This window comes from Oreochromis aureus, linkage group 15 (assembly GCF_013358895.1).
Source record: "Oreochromis aureus strain Israel breed Guangdong linkage group 15, ZZ_aureus, whole genome shotgun sequence".
Classification (NCBI taxonomy): domain Eukaryota; kingdom Metazoa; phylum Chordata; class Actinopteri; order Cichliformes; family Cichlidae; genus Oreochromis; species Oreochromis aureus.
The window spans coordinates 11,766,136-11,788,214 of record NC_052956.1 but is presented as its reverse complement, the minus strand read 5'-3'; the positions used below and the strand labels follow the sequence as shown (position 1 = coordinate 11,788,214).

Sequence of the window (22,079 nt, the reverse complement as noted above, 5' to 3'; positions counted from 1 at the left end):
TGCAACTGTAAAATCTAATTTGGCTCAGACGACACAAGTTCAAATTCTGGCCTCAACTAAAAATAGTTTTTGCTAGAGAAAAATAAGAAGTCATCTGTATTGTGACTTCCCCCCTTTCTCCCGCAGTGTGATTGAACCCTTATTGCAAAGGCGCCTGAAAATTCCTGCCTTGTGCCTCTCTTATGTTGAGAGATGGTATATTGTAGCAGTCCTTTTGGGAGGCTTATTTCTTCTAGAAGATGAGGGCTACGGTAATATTGTGGAGAGGCTGAGATAGCAGGGTTTTGAGAGCAGGAAGAGGGATGTTTGGCAGAGCTCTGAAAGAAGCTGTGTTGTGATGTTATCTCATTGGCGCCACAGCACAGGGCACTTAGTGATAAGAGTCTGCTGTGCTGCTACAGCCACATACTACACTCTTACACAGACCTGGGCACAAGCACTTGCCCACAGACATAATCACACACTCACAGCCAAGGTCACGGTCACTCGTAGCTTCAAGGTAGATGCCAGAAGTATTGTGAAAGTGACAAGAGTCCCCTCTTTCTCTAGTCTCCATAAATCACAGCTCATATTCTGATGTGCCAGAGCCTGAAAATTGTTGAAAAAGAGCAAAGAGAAGACCTGTCGTGTTTTATCTTTGACATAGATGTCTATGTCTCATCACTCAAAGGCTGTCTTGGATTTACTTGGGGGAAAAAGAAAAAAAAAAAAAGAGCTTTTTTGTTAACTTAAAAGCGGCGTATGTGTTTGATATCCGCCTTTCAAAAAAGTGTGAAAAGTGTGTCCCTGTGTGAAACTGTGATAATGTGCGCGTGCTGAGGTTTCACTAAAAAGATTTGGTTGAGTATTGGGTGAAAGTGTTTTGTGCTGTCACCTGCCTGAACTGTAAGGATACCCAGTGGCTGGATAACAGACGGCGAGGCTGTATCTAACAAAGAGGATTACTTGGCGCTGCTCACGTTGCAGATATTAAAGCCTTCTGTGGCTCATTTCTTTGGAGCCAGTTTACATTAGAAGATAATATTACATTTATTGTAACTGACAGGGATTTTTTTTATTACTCAAACTATGCCTGTGTGACATGATTATTAATATGGGTATTATTATAGTAAATATGCCTGAGACGCAGAGTTCACTTTTGACCACAGTGGCCTTACTGCAGGCTGTTCTTGAGCTTTTAAGCCACATGATCTTTATCAACAGGTTTTTTTTTTTCAGCTTCTATTTGAATTTATTCTCACACACAGTATAAGTAAACAGTGCAGCAATAACACAGCACTGCACTTCACTTCACAGAAGTGATATTACACAACAGACATGGCAAATAGAATACAGTATCTCAGAAATTATGAGTGTGTGAGTAATGATAGATAAGGTCAAGCTAGAGAAGGAGAAAAATCAAACATTCAGTAAGAAATCGGTAGGCGTTATCTTAGAAGTTATGAAAAAAAACACCAGAAAAAATTATGTGCACATATCATAAACACATTTTTAGCAGAATGTTTAAAGTGAATCATTACTACTTCATTTAAAAAAAGGGTGGGGGGTGAGTTCATTTTGAAATTGATGACTTGCAACATGTCTCAAAAAAGGTTGGGACGGGGAGTTGCCGTAGGCTAGAAAAGTAAATGTTCTAAAAAGAAATGGATGCAGGAACATTTTGCAACTAATTGGGTTAAGTGTCAGCAAAATAAAATGATTGGGTGTAAAAAGAGCATCTTAGAGAGGCAGAGCTTCTCAGAAGTAAAGATCGGCAGAGGTTCAGCAATCTGCAAAAAAGCTGCAAATTTCAGAATAATGATGTTCAACATAAAATAAAGAACACTTTGAATATCTCGTCATCTATACGGCCTAATATTTAATGATTCAGAGAATTTAGAGAAATCTCTGTGCACAAGGGACAGTGCCTGCCTGCCTGCCTGCCTGTCCTGACCTTTCACCAACTGAAAACATTTGGCACATCATGAAATGCAAAACTAAGACAAAGAAGGCCCAGGACTGTAGAGCAGCTAGAATCCTGTATCAGCCAAGAATGGGACAATATTCATCTCCCAGATGTCACACCGGGTGCTACACAGTGGTAAACCCACCTACTCATTATCTTAAAGACCTCACAGTATCGCCCCAGTAAAACTTTCGCTCTCAGACTGTTGGCAGACCCTGTTGGAGTTTTCTCCATTTTCTCCACCTTACAACTTAAAGCAACTTGAGGCAACTGTTGAATTGAATAAAAGTGGCACTGTTCCAACTTTCTTCGATGTTGCTGCCATCACATTCAAAATGAGTGAATATTTATTAATTTTCTGGGTTTAAATATTTGTTTTCTGTCTTCTATTGTGAATAACATATGGGTTTATGAGACTTGCAAATAATTGCTGATGGATCTTTGGAGATGTTAAAAGTGTAATACATGAAGTCAAACTTCACACATCTATAAACAAGTCAGTTCTACAAATGGCTACAAATGGTTCCTTCTACATCTGGCTGTAATCAGACTTCCCTGATTTATTCAACCAGGTGCAGTTTGTTTCCACCAGGATGCTGTTCGTGGACCTGAGCTGTTATCTGTGATTAACACATTACACAACTGACATCAGAATATTTTACTGGCGTCACTCTGAGTAACATGCAACAAACTTTGAAAATAAACAGCCTCTTTACCCTCATTTCGTTTCCTAATTTAAACCACCACTCTACATCTGAGAGCAAAAACAAAAAGAAATAAATGGAAAACTAAAGGCGTTGGCATCAACTGGGAGTTGTCCTCGCTGCTCAGCTCCTCATCCTCTTTTTCTTATCTCTGCTCACACCCCTTTCCCTCTTCCTCAATCACCTCTCATTTACGTTCTGTCTCTCAAGGTCCCCTCTCTGCGCTACCTGCCTATTATGCTTCCTCTGTGTGAACGGGGAGGAAATCATTGGAACGAAGCAAACCATTTATTAGCAGGGATGATCTAATTTGTGTTCAGCAGGATGCTTCATTTCAGGGTGAGAGTACATTTGTCTGCAGGAGGCTGTGTGAAATTGTCATTGCATTGGTCTAAATCCAACTTTTACAAGAACTTACTTCCAGAAATGACTTTTTTTTTTTTTTTTTTTAAATGCTTCCACAACAGCAGCGTTGGCAAGTGTGAACTGTGAAATAGAATTGAAAGAAGTGGTCAGAGGGTTAAGGTCACTCAGGAAATTATAGGCTAATTATGGCAAATCTTCACACAAATGTCTAAAAGGATGAAATTAGATGGTGATGACATAGTATAATGAAGGTCACACAGAAGGTGAAAGTTCAGGTATGGGCGTATATGGATGTAAACTGCATCTTGAGTGGTGGGGTGTTCTCATACATACGGATTGGATAGTTTCTCTTCAAATGTTGCCGGTAATACGATTGCACCCAAGCCAGCATCTTGTCGTCAATCTTTTGCATCTCATTTTTGCTGCACTCGACTGTTTGATCAGTCTGATAAGTGTGAGACTTTATCAGAGCGAGTCATCCCAGCTAATCAACCAGCTTCACAGTGTCTTCAACTACATCGCCTCTTCACAAAGCAATCACACACTCCGATAGGCAATGAAGTCCTTCGGGGTGTCACATGTATATTCAGACAAGAACAATTATGCCGTTACATACCGTTCTCACCCCCTTTATGTAGTTCCATCGCCTGCCGTGCACTCTGAGGCAGAATTCTTGACATAAGGTTAAGAGCATTTGTCAGATTGCTTCATGAACTTCATGAACTAGAGCCTGGAGTGTGTGTGCGTGTGTATGTGTGTTTATGGTGTGCTATGCTTATTTCAATATGAGCGGCGCTGTGAGAGGATGTGCAGGATGTGTGGTACTACTAGCGAGCTCTATAATGATTATTCCTGCAGGGTTACAGTGACTCGCTTTATTCTGTGCCTTGCTCAGCTAATTTCACACAGACCCAGAGGAGAAGCCCAGTTTGACCCAGTACTCTCACTTCAATCGCTGCTCTGTTCTCAGAGCTCTCAATACCGCTGACACTCCTTACATAGCCACTCTCTCACTTGCTCTCTCTTACCTCTTGATTCCTTCTTAATAGGCGAAGACTGAGCAGGGAAACTGTTTTGTTGTGCTGCAATCACCTAATTAGCCACTGAATGTGTTGCTTATCTTGCCGATAGGCAGAACGTAAACATCTGTGTTTGTTCATTGGTCTGATGTGAGTGTTTTAATCACAAGAACCTCTTTTGATATAATGAAAGTCAAAGCTGATTTAAGAACTGGTTCATTAGTATATATATATTTCTGGGGGGGGGGCAGTAATCTGGGTACAAAACCCTGTTTAATATGCATCAGGTTCACTTGGTGTTCACTGGCAGGGACAGGTTGAGGAGATGAGTCTAGCATGCACATACCTGCAGAGAAAATGGATATATTTTATATTAAAAAACCGTAAAAACACACAAAAAAATATAGCTTCACTGTTTCAGTCTTCAGTTATTTCAAAAACTAGGACCTGCAAGAACTGTATGAAGATTAAACTCAAATTAAACTGTTTTTTAAAATATATTGATCATAACAAAGTTACAAAGAATTTGGTGGTTGATATTAGCAACATTTTTATATGCGTCAAGTCCTCTCTAAGTCATTGCTCTGTGCTTTTCCCACAGGCGCTACGGTCAGAACTGAAGGAGCGCGAGCACTTGGTAATCAGCACTTTGGACCAGGCGAGGACGTTTCTTGCTGATCAACCCATTGAGGGTCCTGGAGAGCCACGCAAGAACCTGCAGCCAAAGACTGGTTTGTTCCTTTTCATTAAAAAAAAAATCTATCTCTAACAGAATAAATAAACTTTAAAAATATTGCACACCACTACAGAGTCCATTAAAGCCACGCCATGCAGTTTTTTCCACCTCCTAACTGAGTAAATTGTGGTAAAATCAGAGCTCATAATGAGGCTTAGGCAGTTTTATCTTTTAGGTATAGTAAGTATCTGGAGATAATGACTTGATGATAAACTAGAAACTCACAGTTCAAGGTCTCTAGTTAGTGTAGTCTGTTCTCAACAGATTTTAAATCACTAATCGCCTATTTTTGTAATTCACATATCATTTTTTGTCTCTTACATGGCCAGAATCCTGTAGAAACAAAATCTCCCACTCTAAAATTGGAGTGTATGATAATAGCATATAGGAAACAAATATGCATTGATTTTGGACGCAGCCCGTGGTAATAAACTGTAGACTGTAAACACTTAAAAAGACAAAACTGTTTTGTAAAGCCCTGTTTTGAAGCCATCCACAATTAACACTGCCACACCACTAAATTTAATGCAATTTAGGCTGGTGAGTTATCAGAAAATATCACCCATACAGTGACTATGAAGCTATACATTAGCTAAAAAACATTTCTTCGTTGAAGCGGTTTCCATGTTTGCTTCTGTTGTAAAGTTGGACCTTTGGCCCCTGAAAGAACTCGTTTTTGGCACCTATACCTTGTCTTCATTTTTCAGGCATAGTGACAGAAGGATAGTAGCAGCACTGAAAGGGAAGGTTTGTAACACTGTTGTGAAAGTTTCTATGATGTACGGTTTGGAGATGGTAGATCTGACTCAAAGAGAGGAGGTGGAGCTGGAGGTAGGCAGAGATGAAGATGTTTGGGAGTGACCTGGAGGGACAGGATTAGTGTCACAGTATGTCAGTGGGACAGCGCCAGCTAAGCATTTTGGAGACAATGTAAGAAAGGCTAGGGGAGATGGTTTGGATATGTGCAACGGGGGGATAGTGCATACACTTTACAAAGGATGTAAAATATGGAGCTGGCGGTAAGGAGGAGAAAGACCTCAGAGAAAGTTCTAGAGAAGGTAGTGATGGAGGACATGCAGAGGGTTGATGTGATGCAAAAGAGAGGGTGAGGTGGCTGCAGATGATGTGCTGTGGTGACCCCTAAAGCGAGCTGCCAGAATACAAAAAAAAGAAGCTGGAAAAGGTTGCGGCTTGCATCCTACAAAGTCATTTGCTAAAGGTTTTTAGTTGGATTTAAGCTCCGTAGTGTAATGGTTAACACATTTGCTTAATGTGCGAAAGATCACAGAGGCACCTACCTGGTGGTGGAGGTGCGGGTGTCTGGAAGGGCAGCATTAAATCAAATATATGGATGCATCCGCTGTGATAACCTGATATAAATGAGAGAACTGCCACAAGAAACTTCTTTTCTGCTACACAAGGGTTTTGTTTTAGGTACCTTAACCTGTCATCAATCACAAGAATGGCTGCTTTTCAGCCAGTTTGAAGAACCAGATTCTAAGGTCTTATTTGCCTCACTTCTGAGGTTAAAATCATTCAAGCTGTTACCTCTGTTGAAGGTAGTATAAATAGATAAGAAGCTGGGCTTACACATACACCAGCTCATTCAGTATTCCCTCTCTGTCTCTTTTTGGATGCAGCAGGGAAGTCTTCGTTAGGTCAGCATATTTCCCTTCTAACTAAATCCCTACTGTGTAAATAATTAAACCGACCCAAGGGAATGTGTAGGGGTGTGGCGAGACTTCAGAGCGCAGACCGATAGGCTTGTTGTCTGTGATCTTTGATGCAGATATCAAAGCGTCATCTCATTGTATACAGTAAATAGATTTTTTTAAAACAAGCTAATTTAAGATCAGAAGCTGTGCTTGTGGTGTAACGAGAGGATATTGAATTTGTCAGAGTAACACTCTGATAGTGATGAAGCCCTAGCATCAAGAGTTTATTAGTATAGTAATGCTTTGTAAAGACAATCAAACGAGCTTATATTACTTTGCCTGTGTACATCATTCTTCTTTATAAACTACAGACACCATCAGTATCAGCAATGACATGGGGCTTCCTGCAGTGTCAGGCGTTTTTGTATGCCGGGAGCAAGATGAGAAAAAGCGAGATTGCAGAGGTGCAACAGGTGAAGATGGTAATTCAGTCACTACCCTGGAGATAAGACCTAAGAACTCCTGAGAGCTGCTCATCTTTTTTGCAGTTAAAATGATTGTCTGGGGAGCAGTTTTCTCCTATACCTGCTCTTTTTCTATTCCCCCCTCTTCTCTAACCGCATCCTCAGATATGCCACAGTCGTCATGTCCTCTCACCTTCTGACTTCTTAGACTTCTGTCATTTCTTAGACCCTCACTCTCCCTCATTTTTTTCTGTCTTTCTCTTTGATCAAGCCTGACTTTAGTTCAAGCTTCAGCGTCCTACCTTCTTTTATTTTTCTGCCCTTCTGTTCTCCTTTGCTCCTCCATTCGCCTCGTGTTGAGTGTCGCTCATTTGCCTAGTATGGGATCAAAGTGTTAACTGAAGAAGTGAGGACTCAAAAGCTGAACTCAGGGACAACAGTGAATAGTTAGTGTCAGAGAGCAGGTCAAGGCTGGCGAGAGTGCTGGAGAAGAGGCGCGTGTGCAGTTTGGATTAGTTCAGGTTGTTACTAGGAAGAAGTTAGTAGACCTGAGACACAAAGGGACAAAAGAATTACTTCTAAGGGTCAGAAAATTCTACATATCAACTTACAAGTTCTGACAAGACTGTAGTTTTTCTATCAGGCAGTACAAAGTCAGAAAGAGGATCGAAGGGCTCTGGTTTATATTGTGCTGGAGCTTGATTTGTCGATGGGTGTCAAGGTTTGCAGATGAGTCATAGAAGGGTCAGACTTAGACATGAAGGATGTGCAACTACTGAAGGAATGTGCAATAAAAGAAAAAATGATCACAAAGGGCTTATTCAGCTGTATAATTATAGTAAAGTTTGCAGATAAATGGCTCATAGTTCTTCAGAATCTTCTGCCACATCATCTTAGGAAGAGAAAAGAAGAGACTTTAATCAAAGTTTATACAGGTCCCTTCAGTGTTTTTATTGTAAAAGTACATATTTAGAGAACAATAATTAAATGCTGAAGATGGTAAAGGTTGTTTTTGGGAAGCTCTAGCACTGAAACGTCACGAGCATGTGTATTTTTGTAAGTAGCAGTGTGGGGGAGCCTGTTTGCAGCGCTGGAAAGAAGTCAAGGACTGTGAAATAAAAGAAAAGATCCGGTTCAGTGCAAGAATTTGAACACATTACAAATGCATTTCTATCATTTCTTCCATTTTATAGAAGTAGTCTTGGAAAAAAATGCCTTTCATTACCATATTGTGAAGAAATAACTGAACAAAATATGAAATTATAATGAAGGCCATGAGCATTTCTCCACAAAATGGCGTGCTTCTTTATTTCCCTTATTCTCTTTTTTTATCTTTCAGACCTCACACCAGAGGAGAAGGCCCGAGGGTTGGCCCGGGCTATCCGAAAGCAATCTGGTGAAGTGAGGGAGCGGTGGGAGCGTCTGAAAGGGCACGTGGGCGGTTGGCACAGTCAGGTGGAGCGAGCCTTGGAGCGACTCCAAGAGCTGCAGAGCTCCATGGACCAGCTTGACCTGCGGCTGACTCGGGCAGAGGAGGCCAAAGCTACCTGGCAGCCTGTGGGCGATCTGCTGATCGACTCTCTGCAGGACCACATCGATAGAACCACGGTGAGTCATTGGGTCAGATTTTTGCTAATGCACCATAACCATCCCTCTTATACTGTCAGATATGCTCAGTTTGAGTTCTGTTTAACAAATAATGTTGTTTTCTGTGTAAAATCTTTGAAAATTCTGATTTAAAAAAAAGAAAAAAAGAATTGTTTGATGTTTCACATGGTTTCCCTGGTTCTTTATTTACTTTTTGTTTGTTGTTGTTTTTTTTAAAGAAAGTGCTACTTCATTTGAGGATATACTCAGTATAGTCTTGTTTGTTTACACATCATATTTGAGGATGTCTCGTTTTGCCAAGGAGAACCGGCCGAGAAACAAGCAACAAATTTAATTTAACAAGCAAGAAAAATGAGAGCATCTTCTTGTAAACTGTAAACAACAAATGAAAGAGTCGAGAAGCGGAGGACAAAGGGGCACTGAAAATAGCCAAGTCACGATTCACAGCCTGCATGAGGAAATTCAGCTGTTGCACTTATTTCTCTCTCTGCTGCACCTCAGATCTTAATCACCTGAGGTACAGCCAGTCCGGGCACTCGTATTTCTTTATATCCGTGTCATTTAGCGATCCACTTTAGATTAAACGGTCTGTTAATAGATTAGATTGCAACCAGAGCAGCACTTGTCTCTAATATGGGAGACAGGTAGGACAGTACACGGAGGAGACTTTTTAAATGCAAATTTTAAAGCTGAAGCTGAAAACTTAATCTCTTCTCGAATTTAGGTGGTTAAACAAGAAAGGGATAAACAAACAGCAGTCAGCAGTTTGGACTAAAGCATATTTTTTTAGGCTAATCTCACAACTATAATACAAATACGCTATCATCTTTTTCCCAGGCCTTCAGAGAGGAGATTGCCCCGTTGCGTCAGGACGTTCGAATTGTCAATGAGCTTTCTGCTGAGCTGACACCATTGGACATTCAGCTGTCGTCCACAGCCTCGAGACAGCTGGACCAGCTCAACATGAGGTGGAAACTTTTACAGGTACTTTAAATCCCCCTGAAACAGCTACAGATTTTGGAGCAGGAGTAGGGTTTTTTTTTGTGTGTGTGTGTGTGCATTTTTTCCTCTAGATTTTGTCACAATTGTCTATATGACTTCAAAGGAGACTGCGCTGTCTCGTTGTTTTTGTTTTTTGTGTCTCCCTCGCTGTTTTTCCACTGTATGCCAATTTTACTTTGTCAGCCGAACACACAGGGGATTTGGAGCCGTCCCTCTCCCTATTTACTTGTTTTAGTTGAACGCAGCTTTGTGTTCAGTGCGACACTTTGTCACTACACATCAGTGGTCACTATTCTCACAGCGCACCGGTCACATCCTTGGCTCTCTGCATGCTTGATAGTCACAGCTAGATTGTCACGAGTGTTTCTCAGAGTTGAACATGTCTCAGACCTCGAGGAGAAGTCGTGAAAAAGTCTCTTAACAAGTCATTACAAGGAGATAGAAGAGGAGTGGGTTTTGAGCATGAGCGCTGGAGTTGTGTTGATATCCTTTAGACAAGTTTCAGTCATTTTTGTATTCTAATTGGGGATTTTTAAACTTAAAGGTGCACTGTTATTCAGTTTTTAATCTCTAGATTGCTATGCCAAAGTAGCTTTTCTGTCATGTCTCTTAGATTTAGGGTCCTTGGCATTGATGCCCAGTGATGCTTGAGATCTGCAGTGGTAGGGTGTGGTAGGACTTGACCTAAGCGGCTAAGAATGGCAGGAGACAGATGCTGTCCAGTGTAGCGAGTGATTTATTCACCATTTTGTGACCAAACCATATTTACAAAAAAATAAATAAATAAGAAGAAGTTCAACTCCATAGTTAACTCAGTTCAAATAAACATAGCTGAACTTAAATCAATGGAAATTAAGGTCAAGCTGCACACAGCTACACTGACCTGGTCCTTTCCCCCCTGAACACCTGCATTCATCTGCTTAAATAGTCGACTCACCCCTGGACTATTCAATTCAGTAGGTAAGATGAACATTATCATACTCAAACCTATACTGCTACTCTTTACTAGCAATAAAATCTCTACGGTGCAATCAATACATATTGCACCAATAAATCCATTTCTGTATAAACACAGTCTAAAATCAGCTTTATTAAATTACAAAGATTCTCCCCCTTCTTCACCTGGTCTCTGCCTGTGACCTCAGATTAACCAGGAAGCTATAAATACAGGAAGTAAAACTATATTTCCTCCTTTTGTTCCTGGACCACAGGTAAGGTGAGTTCAAACTACACCAATTAACAGTTGAAATAAATAAAATGTTAACTTAATAAACTTGTCATAATTGATTTAAACCAAGATGTTATATTACATAATCTGTAATAGTGCAAAACATAAACAAACCTGGGATAGTAGATGTTTGCCTGTTGCAGACTACATATGAAATATGGTTAAAATCAAAGCAAGAATGTTAACTAAGAATATGGACAAATGGTGTTCTCACCCACTTTGTCACATAGAGGAACTGAATACAGGTTAGATGCTCAGCTGTGGACATGAGACAGATGCAGATTTTTTTTTTTCTAGTGCAATGTTTTTGAAGTTTCCTTTATAATTGAGGCAGACAGTGTGGTTGCATTATTCGGGAATTTAAGCAGGAAAAGAAATGTTTCCCCCCCCTTTCCGCGCTAAGCAAAACTGGTTAGCTGTGCTAATTTGTAGCCCTGTGATTTTTTTTTTTTTTTTTTTTTTTTCTCCAGTGCACTGCACAGATACCCACTAACAGTCTTGTTGCCTGGAATATGACCATAATTGAGATTGTGAGTCAGAGAAGGGCTTAGTTTCATTCTGTCTCTCTCTGTTGTCCGGTCTTTTCATTTCTTTCAGTCTGCAGGAAGGCTTCAGCTTCACTAATAAGCCAGATCTGGCTGTGTAGTTTGATGGTTTGGTTTTCATTTCCAGACAGCTACCATCTTCCTTGCTGCGGGAGAGTGAGGATAATAGTCACTAAGTGGCCAAAAAAAGAAACTGAGCTACTGGTCTTTCTGTACCCATTTCCAGGATCCCTCTGTGATCTGGCTGACTTAATGCCCGAGGCTCCTGTGTGAATGCGCGAGTCTCAGTATTACAGGCTGCCAATACTATCCAGCTAGTCGGAATGATGGAGCAAAGCAAATCATGTGCGGCAGGGCACAGGTGCAGTGCCTGGGAGGTCAATACACGGCTCTCAAAGGAGCGCGGGAGTAAAAGTTTGAGTGATTGATAACTTAAATGCCTCTCACACAAGTTTTTTTTATTTTTTTATTTTAAGTAGTAGTAGAGATAATAACATGGAATAAACAGCAGTGTTTTAGCATTGATTTTGAAATTATATAAGATTTTATGTTAACACACAAACAGGCACAGTGTGATTCTGGTGCTATGTTACTTTTCTGATCTTTGCACGAGCACGTTTCTGATCGCACCATAGTGATACATATTTGTTGTTTTTGTGGGATTAGCTCAAAAGTAGAGATTTAGGAAACTTGGTGTTCTTGTGTGCTGCCTGATTTAGCTTCTTATGTGTTTCCCCATTGAATTTATCTCTTCATTTTTCACTTTTAAACAACCTTCCATTAATGCTCTGTTTCCCATTACAGTCACATATATACCATCAAAGCACACTTCCATGAAATCTGGATAATGGGTTTCCCTCTGGCCCCAGCACCATGTGTCTACACTAGATGGCGGATTTGTGACCTGCAAGTCTATTTTGGTCCACAGTTACCTGTAATTGTCACTGCAGTGATTTGCTATGGGCTTTGAGCTCATTGTGTTCGAGCATACAGCCGTACTGTGATTGACTGCATCCGGTGTACTTATTAGCTGACATGTGCATGTAAGCACTCAGTTACCTGCTGTTTGTGGGTTTGACATGTGCTCAGCTAATTGAAGCTGCTTTATAATTTCCAGACAATGCTAAATGTCCTGAAATTCACACCAAGTGCCTGTGAGTCCAGTCAAGACATGATACTGTGTATATGTATACCTCTATTGGAAATAAAGTTTCTTGAGTTGGGGTCTTACAGAAAATCCACTTGTAACTTAATTGCACTGAAATTGAATTCTTTCCAACCATGACGCCAAGTCTAGCCACTGTAAAGTTCTGTCTGTACGAGCAGAGCCTGCCAGCCCACAGCTGACTGTGTCTTCTTTATGTGTGTGCGTGTGGTCATCATACAGGTGGCAGTGGATGACAGACTGAAGCTCCTTCAGGAAGCCCACAGAGACTTTGGCCCCTCCTCCCAACATTTCCTCTCCAGTGAGTACCGAGCCAATTACTTCTCTAAGGAAATTAGAAATTTGGGGTGACTTGGTTTGATTCCACTCAGTTACACAGTTTCACATTGCCCAATTTCTCTCCCATGCCCCGTCTTTTCATCCTCAGCCATATGCTTCGCCGTCACGGATGCTCAGTGGACGCGTGCACGCGTGCACACATAGCGTGCAGACGCGCCACTTCACTTCTGAATAATGCAAGGCTTAATTACAGCTCTGCACTGACTCCTTCCTCTCCCTCCCTCTTTAGAGTGGTCATTAGCAGAGCATAGAGAGTTGGAGACAAAGCTGGAGAGAAAAGACAAATGCAGAAGCGTGAACATTAAACAGAGCAGCCAGACTCCGGCTCCCTGCGCCTCTGTCGCGCTCTCCCTCCCTCTCTCCCTCTCTGACTTTCGTCATTTTCTATAATCATACAGCCATTAGTGTTCTCCCCGTTCCACCTGATTTGCTTTGCTGGCTGTCAGACACGGAGACAAAATGGACGGTGTGCGATTCAGAGCAGGTGGCAGGCTCAGCCGGCATGCTGTGTCACCAACAGACACGAGTTTACAAAGTAAGCGCTGCCGAGAGCTCGGCGACTGCACCCAGACAAAACAGCACTCTGTCTCTTCTTTCATCTTCCTGGCACTATGACACTATCTACTCCATCACACATTCGCTCTCATTACACTAGTAGCTTAATATTCCCTGAGGGATCAATAAAGTAGTGCGTTCTTATCGTGCCCTATCCATCTCGTATATCTCCCAATCTCGCCTAATCTCTTTCTCTTACTGTCTTTTCATCTCTATATCTGAGTGTAGAGCTGTGTCAAGGAGGAGGGAAAGTGGGAGGGCGATAAATCAAGCAACATTTCTGCTGCTTATTGCTTTTGAGAGCATCTCAAGAGTTATATTTGTCTGGTTTTAACACTGTATCAGCTCGTCATTTTTAACATTTCCCTTGCTTGTCTGTGTTTTTTGTCTTGTTTTGTGCTCCCAGTTTTTTCTCCCTCTATTTAAAAAAATAAAAATCTTTCCTTTCATGTCCCATTGTCTCCCTCCTCCGGATTTTCTGCCAAGAAAACAATATCCATTTACTTTTTCCCCCCAATTTCATGCTCTGTGAGAGTCTTCCTTATACATCTAGACTGTGTTATTATGGAAGTGTTAGATGTAAAAATTATTTCAAGTCAAGGTCCAAACACTAAATGGATTTTTATACTGCTTGGTGGAATTGTGCAGCATTTATTAAGATGGCGTTTGGATTTTAGTTGCCCGACTTTGTCTTTCCCCCCATCTCACTGCTCTCTTTATCTTTGTCTCTCTCTGTCTGCAGCATCTGTACAGCTCCCCTGGCAACGTGCAGTTTCTCAGAATAAGGTTCCTTATTACATCAAGTAAGTGGCGAGAAATGGCTTTGATAGCACTTACTGTGCCTGTATAAACTGTATGCATGCGTCTGTCTGTGTGGTGCTGTCTGTCTGTGTGCTGTAGTAGGGTAGAAAAAATGCTATTTGTGACCTATTTGAAATGGAATGATTGTGTGTGTGAGTGATTTTTTTAATGTCCTTTTTTCCAATCAAATTTGAGTTTGCTTTAATTTTCATTCTTGGAATTTCTTTGCCCACTGGTAGTCTCAAGCACCTGAATTTTATTACATGACCTTTTGTGGTGTATGACCATAGTAGAATATTTCACGTGTAGACTGTGCAACTTTGCAAAGTAATCTCCTAAAGGACCTCTAAGGCTTTTAAGGGAGTATTTATAGGGCATGACCCTTTTTTAATGCATTAACTTCGTCCTTTTAATTAAACAGTCAGTTCCCCAAAGTTAAGTCTGTGTAATGTTCAGTTGTGCTTATCAGAGAATAGTGTAGGTAACTGTCTGGTGAAGTGACAGTGAGCAGGCTGGCGCCATGTGTCATGTCTCTTGGACGCTCTACTCGGGCAGCATCATTGTCTAAACCCTTTCAGCAGTGACACTGTGTCTTAAGTGGAACATCTCCTGTCATGTTGTGAGAAATAACATCATCAGTGATGTCAGAGGGTGGCTGTGGCTCAGCAGGTAGAGCAGGTCATCCACAAATCAGAAGGTTGGTGGTTCGACCCCTTACTGATTAAAGCCGATTAGATAGTAGGTGCAGAAAATGACTGGTGTTGACTGGTGATAATGTATGATGGGGTTTGAATGGGTGAACGAGGCATTCTGTATAAAGTGCTGTGAGTGCTCAAGTAGACTATGCATTCACACTCAAGTGATCAGGAGCTACTTTTGACAGTCTCCTACCTCCTGAGTTCTTTGAGCGCTCACATGGAATAGAAAAGCTCTATATAGAACTGGTCCATTTACCATTTACATTTATTTAATGTCCTGATCTGAATCTTCTCACATTGTGTTCATTTCATGTGTGAAAACAGTCTTTACAGATCTTTTCTGCCTTTAAGTAACAGATTTGGTAGAAAAGTTGAAGTTTGCACATTTATGACACCTTTATTCTTCTCAAGGTAGATTCAGATGCGGGCAGTATGGTGCAGACGGAATAGATGTTATGTTTTTGATTTGCATTTTGAAAATGCTGAGAGCTGATTGTGAAATGGCTCATTATTATCTGGTCTTTTCAGTTCTTTCTTTTGTGCGTCAGAGCTGTAACCTCTCGTTACCTCCGGTAAACACCGCCTGGTCATGGATTCTTAGTAGCTATTTGTTTTTCCGTTGTATTTTCTGTGCATTTTCTTTGTCGTCCAATTAAGAACTTCTTTCTCACGCGATTGGTTTTTTGTCTGTAAATTACCATTCAGGCTGTTTCACCTGAACATTTCGCATTCAGTTCAACAGTAGCACTTCCTCTTGAATAGATAATATCTGGCTGAATCCCAGGACTGCTTCCCATATTCTGCTAACAGTGGCTGTAATGACTTTAGCTTGACATCTCGCTTCCCATTCTAATTTTTTGCCAAATCACTCCAAACCGCAGGTTTTTGCTTAAACGTGCAGAAATGGAGTCCGGGACAGCTTTTCTACTTCTTAGGAGATGTCAGTTTTGAAAGCATAAAGGACCTCATTATCCAAAAAACATCTAACTGTACGTCAGTAAATTGCTGCCTTAACCAGATTCACACTTATTTTTGTCTAGCGGTTAGAAAACTCTATTTCAGCTATCATTTATCAGTTCTGCTGCTCTCTGGTTTCTTTTATAACGCTGTTACTGCCTGTATTTATTTTTAGGATGATAGAGTGGTAGTGGTTTTTTCATGTTGCCCTCCTAAATCATCCTGCGCCCTGAGTGGAAATGTCACCGTCTCTGTTAAAATTGTCAAACGGCCATTTACACAAGGGAAAACCCCCACTTGTACACTGTCCACAGAACAGTCCACCATAAAAGCTACAGCTATGAAGATTTAAAGATACAGTCTTGTTTCGGTAACTAGTTAAATGTCTTCAAAAAAAGTTTGATGAATTCATTTTCCAAAAGATTCTCTATTATTAAGTGTGGTCACAGTATCAGCTTGGATAGTTTTCTTTTTATGTAGAAAATGTGTCTGTTTTTGTTTATTTGGTGATGTGTTTGTGTGCATATAGGCAGTAATGAAGAAAAACACAATTTCAGAATAACCTTTTTTGCTGGATGATATCAAGACGCTTAAGTGTTAAATCATGTTAATAAGACTATTTATGTACAGCCTTGTGAAAAAGAGTTGTGCAAAAGTGGAGTGCCAAGTCATTTTTAGCAGCAATAACGAGACATAATCGTTTTCTGTCTGACTTTGTCTCTGACACTATTGTGGAGACATTTTGAACCAATCTTTTTTACAACGTGACTTCACTTCGTTGAGGTTTGTAGGTATTTGTTTATGCACCGCTCTCTTGAGGTCCCGCCACAGCATTTCAGTCACTATTTAGCTGTCAGCCTCATATTTGTTACACAGAGGAGTTTGATGTCAACTTAATGTCTGTGAGGTTCCCTGTGGCTGCCCAACAAGCTCAAATCATCATTCCTCCGCCACCGTGCTTAAGTTGGTGTGAGGTGTTGGAGCTGATATGCTGTTTGCCAAATGCATTGCTGTGCATTATAGTCAAACAGAGGGGATTGTTCCAGAAGTCTTGTGCTTTTCTTTTTTTGTTTTTCAGAGAGAGGAGGATTTCTCTCTTTATCTCCAAACAATCCATGCTTGTTAAGTTCTTTTCTCCTTGAACTTTAACATTTTTAACATTTAAGATGCCAATTGAGGCCTGTAGAGTCTGAGATGTAGCTCTTGGGGCATTTCATGGTCTGATCTTGGAGTGAATCTGCTGGGATGTCCACACCTGTGAAGTCTGGCATTGTATTCACACACCCAAATTCTCCAGACCAGCAAACTGCCAAAGCTTCTGCTTTCATAGAGGTGCTCACACTTACTGGTGATGAGGTGCATTTGATTAGCATTTGATTAGCAGCACCTGGCTGCTTCTTACCCTCTTAATTTGTATGTCAACAGTAAGGGCGTCTGAAAAAAAATCTTTGTTTTGTATGATAGGTCCTCTTTAAAGAGCTAGGTAAGGTCTAGACGAAGACAAAAATGGGATTTTATATATAGAAAGAGGGGAGGGACACCTGCTTTGGGTTTGGGCCTGCATCTTGGCACTAGAAAGGGTTCAGAGATGAAAGCCAGTGACTCGGAGGACAGGCTTTATAACTTTAGAGTCAACAACAGCCTGTGATCACAGATGTGGCCAGCCAATGAACCTGCGTCCACCCACTCATACAAACACACAAACAAAATACAGGGGTATTCACAGAAAACTGTACACAGAAATGTATTTAGAGACACAAGCAGTGATATTTTTTTTTATTTCAAATTGAAGCTAGTCTACAGCAGTATCCTCCTCTCTCACATCCACACATTCGGCCTTGGAGGCAGTTATAAAATTCCACCTAATTTGTTGTTTGAATTCAAGTCTAAATCCATCTCCAGGACTAATCACAGGTCGCTTTTTGTGCCGTGACATCCTTGGGACATCCGTGTCTCTCTCTGAAGCATTCATTTCCCCAAACTCCTCCCCATCTCATCTTCCATCTCCTTTCATACTCTGCCTCTTTTCTCCGGGCTGACAAAGGGCCTCTGATTAAAACTGTGTCTTTGTCCACCCCCTGTAGCGAGCAGTTCCAGTGACATTTTGTCTGGAAACTGAAATGGCTTCACATAAGTTCGGTGTATTTATTGCATCATGCTGGCAACCTCATATGCTTTCCCATTTCACCACTGGCACCCCTCTCGATATTCGAAGAAATCTTTGGTTGTGCTGTCTGTCTGTGTTTGCGTTAGGAGACATTTGGCACTGTGAAATGGTGCCAAACGGTTATGGTGGGGTTGTGCCTAGCAATAAAAAAACCTCCCCAAAAAACAGCCACTCTGCTCACTGTGACAGTGTGCTCCTCAGGATGTCTAGTTTAGGAAGTTTTAATAGGAATCCTAAACTATTTGAACTGTAACTCAAAAGCCAAAAAGAAGGGATGCTATTATAGGAAAGAAGGGGGTGGCTTTTTAAGGGAGGGAAAAAAATGGCGGAGGTGGAGCGGTGAGAGACAGAAGATGTCAGGTGGTGAATGCAGGCACTTATCACCTGTCACAGACACTTGGTGATAAGCCTGGCAGGCTGCTGTCAGTGGGGGGAAAAAAAATAGTTCCTGAAATCTTCCTCGTGCTTACTCAGATATTTCACTAATTCTGTCTTTTGGATATCCAGATATACTACTAATCATTCAAGTGCACGCTCATGATTATTCATGGAAGTCTCTGAGCGTGTGACAGTGACAAACTCCCACCAGCAAAGCAACTGCAGACGTGTTTGGCCACACAGCTGCCGTTTTTAGTTTTTAGGGAATCATCTTCGGCCGTGCTGTGATTTTACATCTATCCAAGAAGGATTTTGGCTTTTCCCTCAGGGAATATGAAACTTCTAGGTTACTTCTAGGGTAGAGGGAAAGAGTAGGAGGTTGTTGTGGTTATAATTTATTTTTAAGAAGCACCAATGAAGACGTAGTAATTAGCAGAACCACTTTAACCTTCAATGAGACTCTAAGTAGCTGGAAATTGTAAAGCTACACAAGCTTGATAAGCTAAACTGCTATTATTATTATGATCAGTTAATCTAAGAGGGTCAGATCGTATCACGTATGTCATATAACTTCAGCTGCCTATTTTGCTGACTTGGTGAGACACAAATCTCATTAAAACATCTTGTAAAAGGTTATTTTCCCCTCACAGTACCCTTGTGGATACGTAAATATCATCCTTTTCTTTATGCCTGCTGCTGCATCCCCTTTCTGTGACGCCGTTCGACTTGTAGATGGTTATTCTGAGATGTCATTTAATGACTTTTATGAGGGAAAATGTCACATGCATTAAACAAGACCCAAGAGGATTCATCTCCAGAACTCCTGTCTCACAGTCATCTGCTGCCTGGCGAATCGGCAAAACCACTACGTGTCATCAGTGGCCGCTTTAATTGCCTTGTTTCTAATTGAATTTCCTTTTAATTTGATGCATATGAGAAGACATTTTCCACTGTGGAAATCAATGTCGAGGAATGTGTTCGATATCTATCACGCTAATTCTTGAGTTTCGAAATGAAACAACTTCAGACGCTGAACTCGATTGAAATTGGCAGCTCTGCATCATGGTGTGCTTTTGGAGTGTTTTTGAACTTTGCGGTGCATTCAAATGCTTCTTGAAAGTTAGTAAAGGACACTTATCCATCGTAAAATCACCAATTAAACAATTAAAAGTAGCTTAGTTAATTTATTGACTCATAACCTGGCTTAATGTCATGAGGTAATAAAAGATTTTCGCTCAGACAACAACATGAAGATAAATAGGATTTGGAGCGTAGGAAGAGAGGGAGTGACACCTGTGCTGTGTTTGCACCTGCTGCTGGCGACACTAAACAGGGATCAGTGATGAAAGCCAGAATGAACAACAATGCTGAGGACAGGCTTATGACTTACAAGTCAACGACATCCCGTGATCACTGATATGTCCAGTCAGTGAAACATTCAAGAATGCTTCTATGTTCAACCATTTGGATTAATCAAGCTGGTCTGAAAGCTATTTGTTGATTATAGTGTGAGCTAAACAATATTCCTGAAAAAGGAGGGTCTGAATTAACATTACAATGCACTAAACACGTATGAGCCCAAGCAGCAGACTTCAAAGAACCATAATGGGCATGACTACTCGGCCGTCTGGTCTCCAGTTGTCCATCTAGGCTCGAGTCCACTCCTAAATTTTGTCGGTTTACCTTTCAAGGTTTTCTGGATCATGACCATTAAACTTGGATTGAATTTTAGGGAAGTGAATAAAAAAACTTGGGCACGCACCAAAGTTTAGGGCACGAAAACTCAGGATGTTATAGTAGATGTTTTGACCCTGAGGGATAGATTTACAGTGCACAATCCAGTGGAAAAAAAGGAGGAAAAACCCAAACAAAAATAACAAGCAATGCTCCTAGTGTTACTCCCAGCCTGACGCACCGCCTTTCAGCTTTTCCACTGAAAGCTGCTGTTTCCAGTCAGGTAAAAACAGCTGAGACACAGTGATCATCTCTGGGGATAATCGTCAACACAAAAGTCCAGCCAGTGTGAAATAGACACAGATTTTTTGCTCTTTAGCAAAGTTAGCCATCCATGGTAAAACGTTATAAAGGTTTAGCTCTAATGTGTGTGTACTGAATCAAGCCGTCAAGCGTGATTTGTTTGTATAAAGCCAACCTTACCCTGAATTTTACTGTGGATGTACTCCTGTAAGTACACAGTATCTCTAAAAGGATTTCACATACCTGCCACAAAATCTGGTTTTGTCCCCTGCTCTTGAATATTCTCCGATGGCTCATCTGTCACATATGAATGTTTCACACTGCGCTATCTAAACTGTAACAGCTTTGTCATAAGTGTGTCATCACTTCCCTTAGCTTTCCTTTTTCCCTCTGCCTTCCTACAGGACAACAAAAGGATTGGCATTGCAAAGGGAATATGTTGAGGGGAAAGAAGTGAAGACAGTTAAATTTGACAATTCAGTTGTCCCCATCATGGCATTCATGAGCTGTGGATATGAGCACAAGCTGTCTAATCTCTCTGGTGATGGAAATACTGGCTGTCGTGTGTGTGTGTGTACAGAAGTCTGATTTTTGATGTTTTGTGAGTTCATGTGTATCCTATCAGTGTACTAGTTCTGTCTTGTCTGCGATGTATCGTTCGACACGTCGGTGACAAAAACGTTTTATGGTGATAGCTGTCGGTCGAATGTGGTCTGCATAGAGATCGTGCTCTTTCTCCTAGTGTTTGTTTGTGTGGAGCAAATATCAGCGAATCCCCTGCCAGCCTTTGACAATTTAGGCAAATGTTTCGCAGGTCCTTAGTGCAGGAATGTCCCGGCGTTAAATGTGCCTGCTCAGGTGTGAAAAGGGTCACCAGTTTGTGTAGCCGCTGAATAGCGATGAACATCTGCGTACGAGGAGGGCTTATGCCATCCACTTCGCCGCTGCGCTTCTCTGTCAGCACTGGGCTTTACTTCCTGCCGACTGTCAGCAGAGAGCGAGCCATCGCAGAATCCACAGGGGAGCTTCTGCATTCTGAAGCAGACTTTTATTTTTAAAAAAACCATCTTCCAGAAAACTCCTCAAACATCGCTCGCAGATCTGAGTGTGGCTTCTGACAGCCAGGTGCCTCCTTGAAATATTATGCAGGCGTGCACACACACACGCACGCACACACGTAGAGCCACATCATGGCCAGAATAGCTCAAATAAAAGAAGTGATTGTCAGGCGAAACTCGAGGAAACTCAGATCCTGTGCTGCCCTGTTGTGAAGGCAGCTATGTTTGATCATTCTTTTTAAATGTGTTTTTTTCCTTCTCCTGCTGTTGGTTTTCCGACTGCTTTGATTTGTGTTGTGTGTGTGTGTGTGTGTGTGTGCATGCTGTGGCTTCTACCTGAAGCAGAAATGTAAACAGAAAGTTTAGACTTGGTCTCCTCATGTTTATTATGGTATTTGAAAGGAAAGGTGTGTGTGCGTGTCTGTGTTGTTTCATTCAGAGTTCTGTGATTTATGATGTATTCGTAGCCTCTGTCTCCAATTCAGGGGTGATAACAAAAGACATGCCAATATAAGCGTCCACAGTGTCTGTACTGTTCCAGTGATGATGATAAAAGTAATGTTAGCTTCTGTGTAATTCCACGTGTTTATCCTTTTGCTCAGTTTCTCTGTATGATTTTGCATACCTTTCCTATTCAATGTTTTTTTTCTATCTTGTTTTTTTGTGATAAGTCTTGAAAGTGTAGAAAGTATTTGTGAGCGTGTGTGTGTGT

At 41.2% G+C, this 22,079-nt stretch overlaps 1 protein-coding gene across 6 annotated transcripts in view; it reads left to right on the top strand.

Moving 5' to 3' along the window:
* Positions 1–22,079, top strand: part of utrn (utrophin) — a 188,549-nt gene that overhangs the window by 117,761 nt on the left and 48,709 nt on the right. For all 6 annotated transcript variants that reach the window (XM_031727646.2, XM_039599114.1, XM_039599113.1 and 3 more), the window contains 5 exons: positions 4,636–4,765; positions 8,229–8,497; positions 9,335–9,481; positions 12,660–12,738; positions 14,074–14,134. In XM_031727646.2, the coding sequence (XP_031583506.1) occupies positions 4,636–4,765; positions 8,229–8,497; positions 9,335–9,481; positions 12,660–12,738; positions 14,074–14,134 (686 nt within the window). The remainder of the gene's footprint in view (positions 1–4,635; positions 4,766–8,228; positions 8,498–9,334; positions 9,482–12,659; positions 12,739–14,073; positions 14,135–22,079) is intronic.